Below are 18,325 nucleotides of genomic sequence, written 5' to 3'. Positions count from 1 at the left end.
TAAGTGATTTTTTTAAACTGTCTATATGTCTCATTTTATCATTTGGCTTCTTAAAAGTGTGTATTTCTTCTGTAGCATTTACCACATTCTCTCATTCCAGTTTTCACACTTTACGTTACAGACAGACAAATTTGAATGTCTTGAGACCAGGCTCATTTTTACTTTGGCTTTTTCATGACTATCACAAGCTGCTTTATAACACATCACTGCCTATGGTTATAGACCTGTGCCTTACAATAAAAAGGCAAGTCAACAAACAATACAGAATAATACAATCTGGGCGTAGTGTGCCACGGTAATCATCTGAACACCTACGACAGTTTTAGTTAAACAGGAAATGTGGAACCACTACCTATATTACATACAATACTGATCAGTTAAATAAATGAAAAGAAAATCAAGCTACTCAGTTACACATGAATGATGTAGAAATAACAAAATTATATTTGGACAACACAAACAATGATGGTACTATACTGTCTTCTGAAACTATGCAACAGAAATTGCAGAACAAATTTTCTGAAACTTACTTGAAATTATAGACTATGATACCAACGGCTCCAGATTTTATTAGGTGTTTTAACTGAGAAAGTGCTTTCTTACAGTCTTGCTCAGATACTTTTGCATTTCCTTCATCATCAACTTTTAAAGTGTCAATCACATTCTGCACAATTTGACAGTTTTCTTCTACTAGAGCTGCAATTAAAATAAACAAACAAATAAAATAATTAATGCATTTTATAAATACACACTATCTGTAGGAAGATTGTACACTGAATTTGCAAGTTACAGGTTTCAATATGTTATTTACATATATTCATTTATGAGTGGCCAGGTGCTATGGTGGGGTAAACAGGTTGTTAGCTTTAGATGCAATCAAAGAGAAATATTTGTGACTGTAAACTACAATTGGGAACAAACAGACCTTCTGACTATAGGTACCACCAACCTTCCCAGGAAGTGAAGAGACTGGTAGGCAGCTGCTCGCAGCTGAATGATAAACTGTTGGCTGTTTATGATGCCAATGTTCACAACCTAATGTGACGAGTAGATATGTGAACACCTACTGCACAGCAATTCAGAGATCTTGAATAGGGATAAGGAATCTAGTCTCAGGAGTAGAAAAAGGGAAAAAGTAACTGACATACTTTTGGGTCCATCTAAAGACAGATGCCATGTGGGCACCATCCTTATCTGATCACATGTATAATAAGTTTGGGGTTCAAATGGGTCTTAAACAGACTATGGCCTATAGGAATCCTAGGAAAACAGACATAGGAGAGACTTAAACTAAAACTTATCTCAAGTCAAAACTTCGATAAGAAATCCAGTAGATCTGAACTCAAAACTTCGATAAGAAATCCGGTAGATCTTGAGGAAATGGCAGATGAAGTGATGTCTGCTATTATGACCTCATACTTAGAAAATTGTCCAGTCACCAAGACATGCACAAACAGGAACGTACCTGGATGGAATGATCATTTGGAACTGCAATGGAAGCAGGTAAGAAGAACGTTCAACTTTGCGAGAAGGAAAATACAACGGGCAAAATATTGGGAAGCCCTTGCCAAATACAATCCTGCCATTAAGCAAGGGGAACTATCACCCTGGGAGATATTCTGTGAGGTGAAAGGTACAGCTACTAGAGCCAGACTTCATAAAATACCCACAAGAATACCAACCAACCCAGGAGACACTCTAAGGAAGGAGGGTGGCGGGTATACAAGGATAGCACAAAAGATCCTGGATTTGCTCCCAAAACTCATTTCCCTCAATGCACTCTAGCTGGTAACACAGACCAGGTTTCAGTTCCTGGAAGGTAATGATTTACAAGTAACCAAAAGGAGAACTGAGAATCTGTCAGACAATGTGTTGATTTCAAAAACATCGCATGGGTGGTCCGAATGTTTCAACCATTCAAGTCACCAAGCCGAGACAGAATCTTTCTGGCTCTACTGCAACAAACAACAGAGGGCTTAACCAGACTCGTGTGCAGACTACTAAGAGTCAGCCTGGTAGCAGGAGCCTAATGCTTGGAGGACAGTGAAGGTTGTTTTCATTCCAAACCAGGGAACACTGAACGTTCCAAGGCCGATGAATTGAGACCAATCAGTCTATCCTCCTTTCTCCTAATGATATTATAAAATATGGTTAATGTGAATGTTGGGGAAAGGAAGTTAACTTAGGTTCCTCTACATGCAAACAAACATGCATATTAACTCAGCAAATCATGCAAAACAGCACATCATGAACTTGTTGGGAAGGTGGAAAAATTCTTTATACGTTCAGGAAACAGCTCCCTGCATCTTCCTAGATATTGAGGGAGCTTTTAGCAATACAATTTATGATTATAGAGTTTCAAGAAGAGCATAGCATTAAGATTACGATATGCCAGGTGGATTGAAGACCATGCTGAGTTGACAATAGGTAGAAGAACCATGAGGAATGAGAAAATGTTGATCCCTTTTGTCCCCACAGCTGTGGAACCTAGATGTGAATGAACTTGTCAAAGAGTTAAATACTGGAGGATACTTTGCCAAGAATACACAGAGGAATTAATCATGTCACATCAATGGCACAATTCACTCTGAACATTGTGCAACAATGCAGCAGGAAATAGAATCTAAGGTTCTGTCCCAGGAAAACATTGTAGGAGGAGGATGACGAGGAAGAGATTAATGTTTAATGTCCTGTCAACATGAAGGTCATTAGAGACAGAGCACAAGCTTGAATAAGGGATTGATGGGGAAGGAAACGGGCCACACCCTTTCAAAGGAAGCACGCCGACATTTGCTTGGACTGATTAAGGGAAATCATGGAAAAATGTGGATGGCCGGATGTGGGTTTGAACTGCTGTCATCCCGAATGCGAATCCAGTGTGCTAAACACAGCGAAAACTGTACTTTTAACGTTCATGAGGAAGCATATACAGCACACGTACCGAAATCATATGCTCTTCAAGGACGTTCTACCATCCGAGTTGATAATGAAGTATCTATACATAACCCTTGATGGGAAACTATCTTTGACCTCTCACATTAAGAATATTTGTCCCAAAACAAAAGGTGCTATTATGGGTACTAAAAGGGCCTGTGGTAAAAACTGGTGTGTAAGTCCCAGGAGCATGTACTGGATAGACACTTCTGTAATAAAACCTATGATAATCTATGGGGCTACTGTACAGTAGAATAAAGTAGAACAGAAGGTGCTTGACACGGTGCAGAGACTGGTCTCCTTAGCTATAACAGGCGGAATTAGCAGCACACCAACTGCTGGGATGGAGAGTATACTAGACAATCCCCCATTACATCCCTGGGTTACAACAAAGGCAGCAGAAGGGCATACAGGTTAAAACTTGGAAACCTATAGGATATCCAGAATCCCACACCAATTTAGTAAATGTAGTAGGTATAGGAATGGTCAGGGAAATGCCAGCTAACTAGACAATAGCCTCCAGCTGCTTCAATAAACATTTCAAGACAACAAATGGCAGTCAGGGGCAGTGGAAGAATGAACCACAATACCATTCATGAGAGACAGTCTGGCTTACTGGTGGATTGAAAACAGACAAAAGTGCTGGGGACAGGTTACAGCCTAGACATGAGAAAGCAATCTCTGTAGGGAAGCTGGCAACAATATTACTGAAGGAAGTCTTTGCTATTAGAGAGTGTGTGTGGAGGAGAATCTGCCTAGGTGCTACAAGGATTGTGGTAGTTGCATTCACTCAGACAACCGAGCAGCTCTGAAATCTTTACCAGCCCCTGAAACGAGATAAAAGATCATCACAGAATGCCATAAAGACCTTGTGAGGCTCAGGGATTGTCACAGGATGAACCTGCTGTGGTCCCTGGCCACCCAGGAATTAACAGCAATGAACAACGCTGAACTGGCCATGACAGGAGTGACTACTCTATTTATTGGTCTGAAAACTGTCATAATCATCACCAAGGTGATGGAAAAATCACAACCACATAGCTGCATTAGTAAGCAGAATGCAGAATATTGGACTAAGATCCAAAAATAAAAAAATTGCAAGCTAATGATGTCAAAGCCATTATTTAACATATGTCCTATAATTTGAATGATAGATGAAACTCATTTTAGGAACAATAAATGGCCATGGGAACTTCAACCAACACTTGCACAGAAAGGATATGGAGGGCAATAAAACTGCACCACATTCAATTTTCCAATGCAAATTGTTTGAGGCCAAAAGACGCAGTTTACTCAGGTCATTAATTCCTAAACAAATTGTGTATCATTGCAATTCACTCACCTCATAGCTTTGTTACCACATGTAAAGTCTTAAAAATTTTGTAGGTGAGCACCGGCTGAATGTTCAGTGTTTCCATGCGATATTGTGTGTTCACTTGTGGTTTCAGTCTCCCATGGAACAGTGCACTGACCTGTGTTTGGTAGTGAGCGAAATGCAAGAGCAAAGGCCTGCACATAGTGCTACTCAGGTCGATGCGCATAAAGGGTGAAAAGACATTCGAAAACAATCTAAGATCATTATGTCAAATGTACTGAAATTTTTACTGATCAGGTCAACAATGAAAAAGCCATAAATTTTGTGTAACCTCATTAACTGACAGGAAAAGAGTGTGGTATTCCCAAATCTTCTATAGGCCGTCTTAGCTCAGCAGAATCTCTAGATGTGAAAAATTGTATCAATTCTCCTAGAAAGGGATAGCAATGAGAACAGAAATCTACAGAATTTGATGATTTCAACAAGGGGGTTGCATGTGGAACTGTTCTCGGTTATAACAACAGAGGAGGGTATCCAACAGTAAAACAATACAGAGTGATCCCCATGAAAAAATCAATTATTCTGGCTCACAGACCTCCTTCCTTTGTCTTCACTGCTCCCTTAGTTTCTGATTCAGAAAACGAAATGATAGGCAAACATTTTTGATAGGCTGCAAAGAAAATGAAACAGCAAGAGCGAAGTTTTTACGTACAAAGCATTTACCGCATGCTAAGGACAATAGATCTGTAGTGTACTTAGATAAAACTTGCGTTTAATAGAACTACACCAATAAGTGTATATGGCACGACTCCCAAGTTAACGGTGATTTGAAAGTGCCTACTGGTAGAGGTGTCAGATTAATCATCACACATCGCAGTTCACTGATTGGAGGCTTCATGCCAGAAGCCAAATTATGAGGGAAGTCCCAAAAGTAAGGTCTCCTATTTTTTATAAGTACATAGACTTGTTTATTTCTACAATGGTTTACATCAGTTTACAGGTTGAACATTTAGCTATTTTTCAACATAATCACCATTTCTCTCAATGCATTTTTGTAGACACTGTGGCAGTTTTTGTATGCCCATGTCATACCAGCTTGCCGCCATGCTGGTCAGAAAGTTATGAACCTCTTCTTTCACCTTGTCATCGGAGCTGAATTGCTTTCTGGCCAAATGTTCTTTTAACTTAGGGAACAGGTGATAGTCACTGTGTGCCAAGTCAGGACTATAGGGTGAGTGGGTGATTATGTTCCACTGAAACTGATGCAGGAGAGCAACGGTTTGCCGAGTGATGTGTGGGTTAGCGTTGTCATGGAGAATGTGTACACCCTTGCTTAACATTCATCTTCTCCGGTTCTCAATTGCCCATTTGAGTTTTTTCAGAGTCTCGCAGTACCTGTCAGCATTAACTGTGGTCCCAGTGGGCATAAAGTTGACAAACAATACCCCTTTCTAATCCCAAAAAAACGTTGTCATGACCAGCACACTGTGTTTGTTTGATTTTCCGCAGCTTTGGCAAAGAAGGATGCCGCCACTGGCACGATTGTTGCTTGGTCTCAGGTGTAAAGTGGTATGCCCAGGTTTCATAACCCGTGACAATTGAGTCCAGAATGTTGTCCTGTTCAGCTGCAAGGTGGTGAAGAAATGCACGAGAAGCTTCAACTCGTTGCCGCATGTGGTGCTCAGTCAGGTACCGTACCCATCTTGCGCACACATTCCGGTGTTCAATGTTTCCATTAAAATTCTGTGAGTGTTGCTTCGAGAAACCTCAGGGACCAACGTGCAGAGATCATCCAGGGTGATCCGCCGATCTTCACGCATGCTTTGCTCAACCTTCAACACTGTCTCCTCAGAAACTGACAGTTTCCCGCTTCTTTGTTCATCGTGAATTTCAGTCTGACCAGTTGCAAACTCTATACACCACTTACAAACATTTTTTGACATCCATGCACTACTCACCATATACTTCTGTCAATTGGCGTAGGATTTCAATCAGCGCAGTGCCCTTTGCGTTCAAAAACCGAATACCTGCGCGCAATTCGCACTTGGCGGTAACATCGAACTTCCACTGGAAGAAGACTCAGATACAGTGATGGATAATGCCAGTTATCATTCTATTCAAACAGAAAAGCTGCCACATCCAAATAGGCGCAAGGCAGACATTATGGAGTGGTCGAAGAGAAAGAATGTTTCATTTCAATCAATGAAATGAAGGATGAACTCCTGGCTGTAAAAGAAATCCTAGGTCCAAAAAGACATCTGAATTTGATTAACTGGCAAATGGAATGGGACACCAAATGGTATGCTTGCCACTATCACTGCCAATATAACCCTATTGACCTGATATACTTCCAGGTTAGACAAGAACTGGTTGGACGGACACACACACACACACACACACACACACACACACACACTACTGTCATACTTGCTGCTGTCAACCATCTGACACATGACCCTCTCTACAAAGTTACTCAGCATGACTGGGTGAGGTACAGAAAACATCCAGAAGCAGTGCAAGAAGCTGATTTTGTGAGCCATGGTTTAACAGTCAGCATAGGGGAACCTATGAAGATAAACGCCTGGCAGAAACAAGTGACAGTGAATTTGAAGATACAGAATCAAAAGATGCTCCAATTTAGGTAACTGTAGGCTACATAAAGAGCTTACTTGATTTAAATTTTTCCCCTATTAATTTTCGTTATAGCAGGTGATTGTGAATGAAATTTTCTCTTAGATATTTGATAAATCTGTAACAAGTGGTCACAATTAGCTTACTCGCCATTAAATGCCATTTAAAATAAGATTCTCACTATTGCATTCATTAACAATGACAGTTTTTCACAAAACATGAATCGAATTTGTTCACATTGGTATTTCATCTTATTGCATTGTCCTCTCTCTTACACTTCAGAAATTTTCTTCCACTGTTTTTTTTTCGTCTTCCATACAAAGGTGTTGTCACTCATGTTTTATTGCTGAGTGTAATGCAGTAGCAAGGGGCTACACAGGTCAATGTGCGTGAAGGACAAGGTTGTCATATCAAACGTACTGAAGGTTTTTCATTGGGCTGGCCAATAGTGAAGTAGCCAGGAATAAAATAAATTTTGTGCAAGTTCATAAAATGACAACAAAACCTTGTGATAATTCCAAATTGACAGTATCCCATATTAACAGTGTAGTGAAGATGGCAGAATCTCTAGACATGAGCATGTAAATGAAAATGGAAACTACACAATTTCACAATTTTGACAAAATGTTAAGTGCGTAGAACTGTACTTTAATACTACAACAGAGGAGAGAATCTGACAGCTAGAAAAATACAGAGTGATCTCCTTGAAAAAATTAAATCATTCTGTCTCAGAGACATCTGCTCTTTGTCACCTCCACTCACTCTGTTTTTGGCTCAGAAAGTACAATGATGGCCAAAAATTTTTAATTGAATGTAGAGACATTGCAGCAGCAAAAGCAAAATTTTGTGTAAAATACACTTACTGTCTGCTGAGGGTAATAGTCTTGTAGTATACTGCAGTAAAATTTGGGTCTCACAAAATCATACGCAAAAATATATTTTGCTCGTTTTAAATGGAAATATTGGCCTGAAAGTATCTACAATTATTTTTGTACAGCATATATCGGCAATTTAAGTGATGGGTGCAGTAAAGAAGAATTACAATCTGCAAATACAAATTTTTTGGGAGGTAGGGAATGTTCTCGGTTGTATTAAGATGACCTGTCGGAACTAAAATCCTGTTGACGGTGTACATGCACTTGCGTGCTGTCGCATATGGAGTGTCTCATAATAAAATGCATTCTTATGTGACACGATACAATAATAATGTCACAGATGTTACCAAAATTAATTTCACAGTTTTCTTAACAACTTTCTGACTGGAAGTTTCTACTAGGTCCAACAGAACACAAATTTATCACCGACGATATTTTTCGTTACATTGGCTGAACAGTTTCACACCTGTTACAGTTTTCTATTTTAATCTCTGAATACTTTCACGATAAAATATGTACCACGTGCATCTGTAAAGTTTGAGAATGTTCATACATTATTTTCTGTTCACACACGTCAGTGATTCTGTTTTCTTCCGCAGCTTGAAGGAAAGAAATACTTTTGTTCAAAACTTATTTTAACATCAGTTTTTATTTATTTTCTTTCGTAGCTGCTGGGAAGAATTTTATTTTGTGAAGAACTCCATTATATTCTAGACTAAAAACAGAGATGTCTAACTCTAAAAAAAAAATTACTAAGGTTTTGAAATTATCACTAACTGGCAATGCTGTAGGATGGTGAGATGACCTTGAGATGTCTATTTTAGTGACAGCCGCTATAGTAACTGGTCTCCTACTGCACTTCGAGGGAATGGCAGGGAGAGAAACTGCACAATAAACTCATTTCTGGTGCAAAATGTAGTGAGCTGTTTTTCTGGTTCACTGTGCAAATCAAATCAATATAATCTCCAGTCTAAATCACAATTGTTTTGCAAATTATTTTGTGGCTAATTCTGGTTCCTTTCCATTGCAATGCATTTCTGAATTCCCTTACTTTCTTATACACATTTATAAAGCATACAAGAAACCTCACCTCCATTTGGGGTCAAAATGAAGACTGACTGATCTTCAAATCAAAGCATCTATGATGAAACTGTCAATCTTATCTCTAAATGCCTTAGAAACTTTACCTGGACACTTGTGCCACTTACAATTAGATCATTGCAGAGCATGAATAATAATACTTTTGTATGAAGTTCTAAAATGCCCAGTCTACATACCTGAGTGGGTTCCTTCTGAGGTTCATGAATTTGTGATGTAAGCAGACTTTATAGGATCAGAGAATACAGTAACAGATGGGGATGAATTATCAGCATTACACCCAAGTAAACTCTTTCCAAACTGATTAAAAAAGTAAAAATATTGAAGTTGTGAATGAAGCCACATACACTGTTTTTAGCTTTACACAGAATTCCCATGTAAAACAAATGCAATATCATTTGTTACAATAGAAATTCAAGATTTTACTATGTCTGTAAAATTACATTTTACTTAGCACGTAGTTTTATATGGAAATTATTTTAAAGTGACAAACCTGACGATGGCATATTCTTGTAATCTTGATCTGAATCTTGGCCATCCAAATTCTGCAACAGAAAATGGAAACAGCAATAATAAGTTAATGTTCAACTACTGTAAATGTGTTCTTTTACCAAAAAATTTGAAAAAGGTGTTGTAGATCGATATTAATAAATTACTCCTTATATGCAGCTACTCAAAACGGTTAAAAACTGCAGTACAGTCAAGCGAATTTTCATCTACCTCTTGATAACATAATTTATGCTCAAATGAGTCTAATATTCCTATCTGATGTATCATTTGTGGTTAAGATACAATGTCCATTTTAAATTAAATGGGAACCACACAATTAATGAAAAATGATATCATCTGTTGCTTGGCTTATTTGAAATAGCATGTGTATGACACACATACAATTGATGAATATAATGAAAATCTCAAATGACAACAAAAGTAACCCCCAAAAATATCAGCAAACTCAATAATTAAAAGTTATTATGCATGACCGTATCGTTAACCACAACAGCAATCAGTTACTATGCTGCTCCAAGCATTGGCTAATTAAGAAATTTTTTGGTGTCTACCTGTCTACAGACATCATTACTTTGGAAAATGCGTCTTTCATGTCATTCTTGTGGAAACTGTTGAATACAATGATCTACACCACCACTTCTGAGCAGTCATTTTTCTGCACAAGAGTGAGCAGGATTCAAGGGGGGTACCACCATAAACCAAAAATCCTGCATCTCCATACTGATACTTTTCAGACTTGAATTAATAAGAAAGTGTTTTTGGCTCCCTCCACACAGTAGCATGTTGAGAATCACTGTGTAAATGCAAATCACACTCAAATGTGAAGTTACAACTTATTGGTTCAATTTCTATGTTCTACGGACCGCTGTAAACATTATTTTTAATAAAACAATGAATAAGGAATTTGAAAGTTAAGTATTATGGCCAACTCTTAAAAAAATCACTGAGAAACCAGTTAAATAAAGATGTAGTTTAATCAGTGACAATTCCAAACAGTTTGAAATTACAATTTCATCAAAAGGAAACTCAGTAGCTGATAATACTTTACAGAAAGCTGGTCAAAGTTTTATTAACATGAAAAGAGAGGGGGGGAGAGAGAGAGGGGGGGGGGGGGGGGAGAGAGAGAGAGAGAGAGAGAGAGAGAGAGACTTTTTAAGTTTGTGCCAATTTTCCACATGTGTTAAGTCAGGGCATCAAAAATTTATTTTGGGCTATTTACAAAGTTTTAGAGTTATTCAAAGACTCTGCACCCCACACAGTTAATTTTATAGCAAATTTAGCTCATCAAATACTGAAGTGAATCAGTCACTGATACATCAAATTAGGCTCGGTAGTACAGGAAACATATGGGCTTTTGGGGGCAGGTGGGGGAGAGGGGGGTGTATCTCATTTCTTTATAAAAGTTTTGTCCTATTTCATAATTTAACACAGCATACAGAAAAGCTTCAATAGAATGAAAGTTGTAAAGCATCAAATTTTATATTCAAGGACAATGGAAAGAGCTGCATTATTGTGTTAATTGCATGAATTATAGTGTATGAATTAAAAATCACATTGTTTAACAGAAAAGTTCCTGGCAGAAATACAGTAATGCAACACAACCAAAGAAAATAAACACCTACATTGCAGTTTCATATGAAGTTGGCACATTCTTTACTTCAGCATTATTTAGGTCTTTTTCATTCATAAATTGTAAGCAGAAATACAGAACTAATAAGTAATAAGTTTGGACAAGCAATGGCATTATTACACACAGAGAGAGAAAATGGGAGCTATATTGTAATATAGACAGTCACAGCCCAGTTACAGAACACTATTACAGGCAAAACTGTAAATTACTTAAGAATATAATTGAACATGCTAAAATAATGTATTATATGAAGAGAACAGACAGGTCTCAGAATGAAATTAAAACTGTAAGACCCGTAGTTACAGAAGTAGCAGGGCAGAATGTAGTGTTGTGTAACCTATTTACTAATTATTTCCTGTCAATAGTTGGCAAGTTGAATCAAAATTTTATTGGAACAGACAAGTGCACAGGACTTTAGAAAGCAGGCATTCTCTGATGTTTATGTCACATATAATCAATTAGCAAGGAGTAAGTTGAATCAATTAATGAATTACTGAAGAGTAAAAACTCACAAATGTGTAACAAAATATCAGAGGATAAGACATTCACTCATTTTGAGTATGAGCACTTGTACCTGCTTATGCTCTTAATCATGAACAGACCAGTTCTGGTGTGGTGGGCATTGAGGGAAATGTGCACACATCATATGGTAGTGACAACACAGGAGAAGCATGCGTGGTGAAATGGGGGAGGATGATTTCTGACAGCAGTACGTTCACAGCAGTATTGACAACGGTCATCATAGGCCACTGACAGAGATCGACCAATAACGTTGGCCGACTGCTTGGTTACAGTGCATCCAATCTTCTTCGTCAGTTTTTGACAGGATCAAGAAGGTTAGGTTAGATTAGAATCTATTCCATTTATGAAGTAGGTTATACTTTAACCTCTTAGGTTGGGATGGATACACCCCCACCTGTGTGCTTGGAGATAAGTGCTACCATGTGGCTTTAGCTATTAAAAGGATGCCAAAGGCATGTGAATGAGCTATACATGTATTAAAAAGAAAGTGGTGAGTACTTTACACTTCGTCCTCAGTTACTGGAATTACCAGTCAAGTTTTACGAATATTTGAGATGAAGGGAGAAACATTCTGGTACATATTCAACACGATCTGTGATGACTCTGAAAAGTGAGGTTACAAACACTGTTGGAAGTTGTGCAGACATACGTCAATTAACCTTCAATGACTATCATTAAGCATACATGTGAAAGACAAACAAAGTTTAGAATAAGATACTCTGAATACATAAATCAATGATGAATTTATAATCCCTTTGCAACATATGAATAAAGAAGCCTATAATTAGTGGATATTAGTGACAGTGAGGAGGAGTACATATCAAGTGGTAGGGAAACAGCTTTGCCTGAAAATACAATACAGTATCAATGTGGATTCAAAATGATGAAGATGTGTAAAATTCAGACAGATTTGTAATAGAAGAGAAACATTTCAAGAAAAAGGTACACAAACTGAAAGAATTATTAGTTTTGTTATGTCACAATGTGAATAAAGAAGCCAACTATTAGTGATAGCAAACTAGATACTAGGGAAAAAAGAGGCGGAATGTGTATTCAGTGCAGACGGAACATCTTTACATTAAGATATGTTTGCAAAGGTTACAGTAGCTCACGAAAAAAATTAGTAACACAAGTCAGTGTTGTAGAAGATTAAATTAAAAAGACTGCATGTGTTCAGCAGAGATAAAAAGCTGTTAAAGACGTAGAGGTTAGGAGGAGGAAGAAACCTTCTGATAAAGAACAAGCTGTAAAAGCAAGTCGGAATTTCCGGAATGATGTTACAGTACAGAAGCGCATGCTATGAGAAAATAATGGGAAGAGACATGTTGAGTACGTATTTTTTGTAAATGTGGGGAAACCTAAAAGCTTACTGTTTGATAATTGCTCCCAGCTCTCCTCAAAACTATACAGAAAAGAAATGGCTGAAATCCAAGTAAACAGTTACTACTTTAAATGCATGTATAACAACTGTACTGAAGGTAATGTAACTATGAAAAATTAAAATTTTTTGATGAAACTGTGTATAGAAAAATATCGATATTGTCATGACGGAAAAAACATTACTTTCTTTAGACCTACATAAACAAATGTTATTAATAAATATTAAATAGAAATTAGAATATGATACTATGTAAAAATGTAAATGACTGTAACACTCACACAGAACAGTATTTCGTTCATAGTCAATTTTCAAATATTCATCCTTGACCTTGAAGCACCAAGTGGCGAGTGCAGTGTTGAAAGGGAAGCAGAAGGAAGGAAGCCAAGAGTGTGGAAGGGCTTTTCGATGGCCAGAAATAAAAAATTAAAAACACGCCTAACTGTGTGTCAAATCATTTATATAAAGTGATGTGTCTATTGGATAAACATTTCCGGACATATAGTATCCAAGTTTTGAGCCACTGCAGCAGTTGGAATAAAGTATCTGGGAAGGTGTCATGGTGAACCATACTAAATCGCATTGCCAGATTCACAAAGAAAATCTGCAGAATTGGTTGACACCGCTAATTACAATGGAACATTAACAACAAAGCAATAAGTCTATTGTACTTTTTAATTAGGCATGGAGTGTGGGTCAACTTAGTGCAAATGCTGAACATTGTTTTCTTGGAATAGTATAAATTTTGTATTCACAGTTGTACTAAATTTCCTTTTTTCCTACACCTGCACGACTCGTGCCTTCCTATGGAAATTGACATCAGGATGAAGAGACAGGGATTTCTGCTATGAAAAGTCCCTTCGAGACAGAGAGAGAGAGAGTGTGTGTGTGTGTGTGTGTGTGTGTGTGTGTGTGGTGGGGGGGGGGGGGGGGGGGGGGTGAGAGGAGGTTGCACTTCGTAACTTTCATTATATTGATTTTCTATTCAATGTGTGTGTAATTAATAAAATAGCGTATATTCACTAATAGATTTTTTATGAACGAATGTAAGAAAATTAATTTTTTGCACTTATGTTGTTTGTTGTTTTAATCATCAGTATGTAGACTAGTTCCGTGCAGCTCACCTCTCCTTCATGTTACCTTGAACATGAACCAGGATGTTTACTTCAATACTCTCGGTGGCCAAGTGTTACCCTGTCTTTGTGATGTCATGCTGTGAACACTTCCATCTTCCAAAACGACAACAACTGTGTTCCCAGGGTTGCTTGCAAACATTCCTGGTTCGATGAACACTCATGCATACTACTGCACCCAACTAGTCTAATGCAATCCAATAGAAATGTTGGGACTATTCTGAACAACAGGCAAAATGTAGCAATCAACATCTACACAATTCTGTATCTCCATGGCACCTCATCGTCAATGAGTTTGCTTTAGCAGACACATCTGAAGAAGTTCGTAGATCCTCTTCCTTGACAAACTAGTGCTTTGTCTTCCTTGATAAACTAAGGTTATTACGAGGTGCTATCCAAAATTTTGGGTCTGGTGCTGCCATCTGTTGAAAACCTTACCTTTGGAATAATGGTCACCACCACCCTCGAAGTAGTTTCCATCAGCACGTACACACCAGTCCCAGCGATTCTGCCACTGGTCAAACGTTTTCTGGAAGTTCTGTTCTTTGAGGGTGTTTATCACTGCCAGCGATGCTTCTTGAATCCTCTCTAGAGTGTCGAACCGACGGCCTTTCAACTTGAGTTTCAGTTTTGGGAATAGCGTGCAAAGTCATGCCAAATCAGGCGAGTACGGTGGATAGGGTGGTGCCGCCATGTTGTTTTTTGCCAAAAAGGTCCTGGTGAGCAAGGATGCATGACAGGGTGTGTTGTCATGATGCAGGAGTCAGTTCCCTTGACACCAACGTTCGGGCCACTATCGCCGCACATTTTCATGGAGCAATCACAAAACGTCACAGTAGTACATGGAAATCACTGTTTGGTTGGGTTGGACGAATTCTTTGTGTTCAGTTCCCTTCGTATCAAAGAAAATGATGATCATGCTCTTCACTTTGCTCTTCATCTGTCTTGCTTTTTTGGGTCTTGGAGAGCCCAGGCTCTTCCACTGGGGCAATTGTTGCTTTGTCTCTGGGTCGTAAATCCAGCTGTTGTCACTAGTGATAACCCGTGACAAATAGGTTGGTTCACCAGATGCGGTCTGACAAAGGTCTGTGCACACTTCAGCACACTGTGCCTTCTGATCAGCAATCAAAATCTTTGACACAAATTTTGTGGTGACACGATGTATGCCCAATTCATCAGTCAACATTCGTTTACATGTCCCATAACCAATACCCACTTCATTTACAAAGTCTTGAATGGTTCGACATCGATTCGCACGAACCAGTTGTTGAAGTTTGGCAACAATGTCTAGCATTGTGCGACTAATGGGCCTTCCAGTGTGAGCATCATCTTCGACGTCTGTACAGCTGGCCCTGAACTGAGCATGCCACTCAAACACATGTGTACGGCTCATGCTCTGTCCCCCAAACACTTGTTGAATCATTCTAAGGGTCTCCGAAGCACTTTTCCTGAGATTCGCACAGAATTTGATGCACGTGCGCTGTTCTGCTTGCGGATCCATTGTAAAATCATCACACACCCAACACAGGAGTATTACGGAAATCACTTGGACATGCAACACATCCTCCCAGCTGAATGCCACCCTGCACACTGACTCATCAGATATGCAGCTCTCACTACCTAGTGGGGCCAAGATCTACTCTTCTACTTTCCAGATGGTGACAATAGTCCCGAAAATTTTAGATTCCACCTCGTATGATTGTTAGAGACAGTGTTACATGGCATTAGTGTGATGTCTCCTGAGGATTACAAATTTTTTGACTGGTACTCCAAAAACTTGAAACACAAGGGTAGCTTGAAAAGTTCTTGGAATGGGATTGAAAGAAATGACTTGTCTCACTTTTTTATTTTTCAATAGAGTCTCTGTTTACACTACTGCACTAGACCCAGCAACAGTCAGTGCCTTGATCTCAGTTCTGCAAAATATCCATCAACTTCAACTGTCAGTCCTTTGTTTGAAGAAAATGTCTGTCCACTGAGGAAAGTTTTGAGCTTGAGGAAGAGAAGAAAGACTGATGGAGCCAAATCCAGCAAATAAGGTGGGTTTAGCAGCAATTTGTATTTTAGTATTTTAGTTTGTGTATTTTTGCCATTTCAATGGTGCTTGTGTTGATGAAAGATGATGTTCTTCCTTGCCAAACCTGGACTTCTGTCATGGATATTTTGCTGTAGTTGGTCCAGGTCAGCATAATACTGTTCCATAATTGTTTGACCAATTGGAAAATAAACTATCAGCAGAATCCCTTTTGGATCCTAGAAAACTGACAACATGACCGTACCACCCAACTGTATTGCTTTTGCTTTCTTCGGTGGTGGTGAATCAACAAGTCTCTACTGCTCTGATGGTTGTCTCGTGTCTGGGGTTTAGTAGTGCTATGAACAGGGTCAAACAATATTTAGACATTTTCATTCTAATACATTTCTGAACCTGCATTACGAGCCAAGGCACTCGTCCAGCAGATCATTTTCATATATCCCAATTCCACTGTTAAAATGTGATGTGCCCATTCAGATAACATCCTTAAAGCTTCAGCAATTTCTTGCACTTTCAATCGATGATCCTCCATGAGCATTCTACGCACTATTGCTGTAATTTCTGAAATGGTGGCACATCTGAAACAGTGGATCATCATCTAAGCTGTCTTGACCAAACTTAAACTCATTTCTTCACTTGGCAATAGTTGAAAATTAAGATGCACAGTCTCCCTGTGTGTTCTGAAAATTGGCATGAATTTCCTTTGCTTTCATACCTCCCTTTATGAAGTACTTAATAACAAATCAAAATTTTTTTTTCTATCCTCACATTTTACTACATGGGAACAACAACAAAGAGACGCCACATCACAGATTTCTACCCAGAGTACAGACATCTCGTTGTGATTGTGTGAACTAACTACCCTTGTAAGGAAAAAATTAATGTTATTATGATACTCTAGCATAGGCAAATGTGGAAAATTGGTGTCAACTTCAAAACCTTCTACTTATAAGTAAACAAAGCAATCATTTGTAAATACAACAATTATTTCCAAACAAAGCGTTACTTTAGCCTAACTTTTGTTTCATGTGTCCCCATAACTGTCTATTTAATACCAATTACCATTTTCAAAGACTCAAGTAACTGAGGAGAATTTCCCTTAAGACCTCTTCCATATCATATAATGAATTTGTTTTTCTTAAATATTACGAAAAATATGAATGTTTTTACAGAACAGAAAAAGTATTTTTTAATATTCATATGTATCTAAGTACTGCATCTGATGTTGTAAATGATGGATATTTCAGAAGGAACTATAAATATTTGGGACAGTGTTAAAAGAAATAATTTAGAGTATAAAAGAACAATTATCTTGCACAAAAATGGTTTTGTGGCTATACGAAAATCTAAGTGGAGTACATCCACGATGGAAGTGTACCTAGTTGGTTATAACCTGACGTGTGTAGCCTCCTACCTATAACAATCCTTTGAGTATTGCAATGGAATTCTTCAGAGGTGGGGAAATATTTTGAGACTGATGTTTCTTGAAGATTAACATTTCATGTAATGATACAGATCAACTTTCATGTGACAACAAACATATTTGTTCAAAGATGCCAGTCAACTGTTGAAAGTCAGGAAAAAGGGTAATGTCAAGGAAGGTCATGCTGATAATTGGCAGCCAACAGTGATATAGAAGCTCATTTTCAAGGGATTAAGTTTAACTTATTACACTCACTGAAGCACAGCAGTAGATATCTTGTAGTCACTTGTTTAGGCAGTTACACCCATATCTACTGAAGGCACTGCATGACTGAGTAGACGCAACACACTGGATGCAGATAATTGGCAGTGATGGTGTTGGCAGATAGTAATGGTCCTTTCCATGTTGTTTGTGACAATGGAAAATTTGGGACATACATGAAAATATAAATGAGGAGGGGTATTGACTGGCATCTTAAAACACTGACATTAGTTGTCCATAAAACACCTGAATTGGATCACTGCATATAAAGGAACTTGCCTTTAGGAACCTGCACTCTCAGCAATCAATAGCACGCCACTGCAAGTGTACTCTTGATTTATGTAGTTGTATTTCATAGTGTTACATTAGGTCTACAAGCATTTTAGATTGATCTCTTTGAAAGGTGATTATTAATGGCATTTTTATTCACATCAGTGGTCACACTGTCAAACCACAAAACATTGCTTTACCTATACACATGTTTAATGAAATAATTTCCTTCACTTAGCAGCATTAGAGAGCCAAAATCAGAGAAATGTTGCAAATACCACAGCTCATTTGTGGGCAGGAAAGAGGGAAA

At 38.3% G+C, this 18,325-nt stretch overlaps 1 protein-coding gene across 18 annotated transcripts in view; it reads right to left on the bottom strand.

Moving 5' to 3' along the window:
* Nucleotides 1–18,325, bottom strand: part of LOC126183635 (CLIP-associating protein 1-B-like) — a 764,859-nt gene that overhangs the window by 13,545 nt on the left and 732,989 nt on the right. For 16 of the 18 annotated variants that reach the window (XM_049925777.1, XM_049925760.1, XM_049925770.1 and 13 more), the window contains 2 exons: nt 9,347–9,398; nt 531–696 (listed from right to left, as the gene is read on the bottom strand). The exons of 1 other annotated variant lie outside the window; for it this stretch is intronic. In XM_049925777.1, the coding sequence (XP_049781734.1) occupies nt 531–696; nt 9,347–9,398 (218 nt within the window). The remainder of the gene's footprint in view (nt 1–530; nt 697–9,346; nt 9,399–18,325) is intronic. One more of the 18 variants, XM_049925761.1, reaches the window with a different exon arrangement.

This window comes from Schistocerca cancellata, chromosome 4 (genome assembly GCF_023864275.1).
Source record: "Schistocerca cancellata isolate TAMUIC-IGC-003103 chromosome 4, iqSchCanc2.1, whole genome shotgun sequence".
Classification (NCBI taxonomy): Eukaryota; Metazoa; Arthropoda; class Insecta; order Orthoptera; family Acrididae; genus Schistocerca; species Schistocerca cancellata.
The sequence above is the reverse complement of the archived record's forward strand: the minus strand, read 5'-3'. Positions and strand labels throughout refer to the sequence as shown.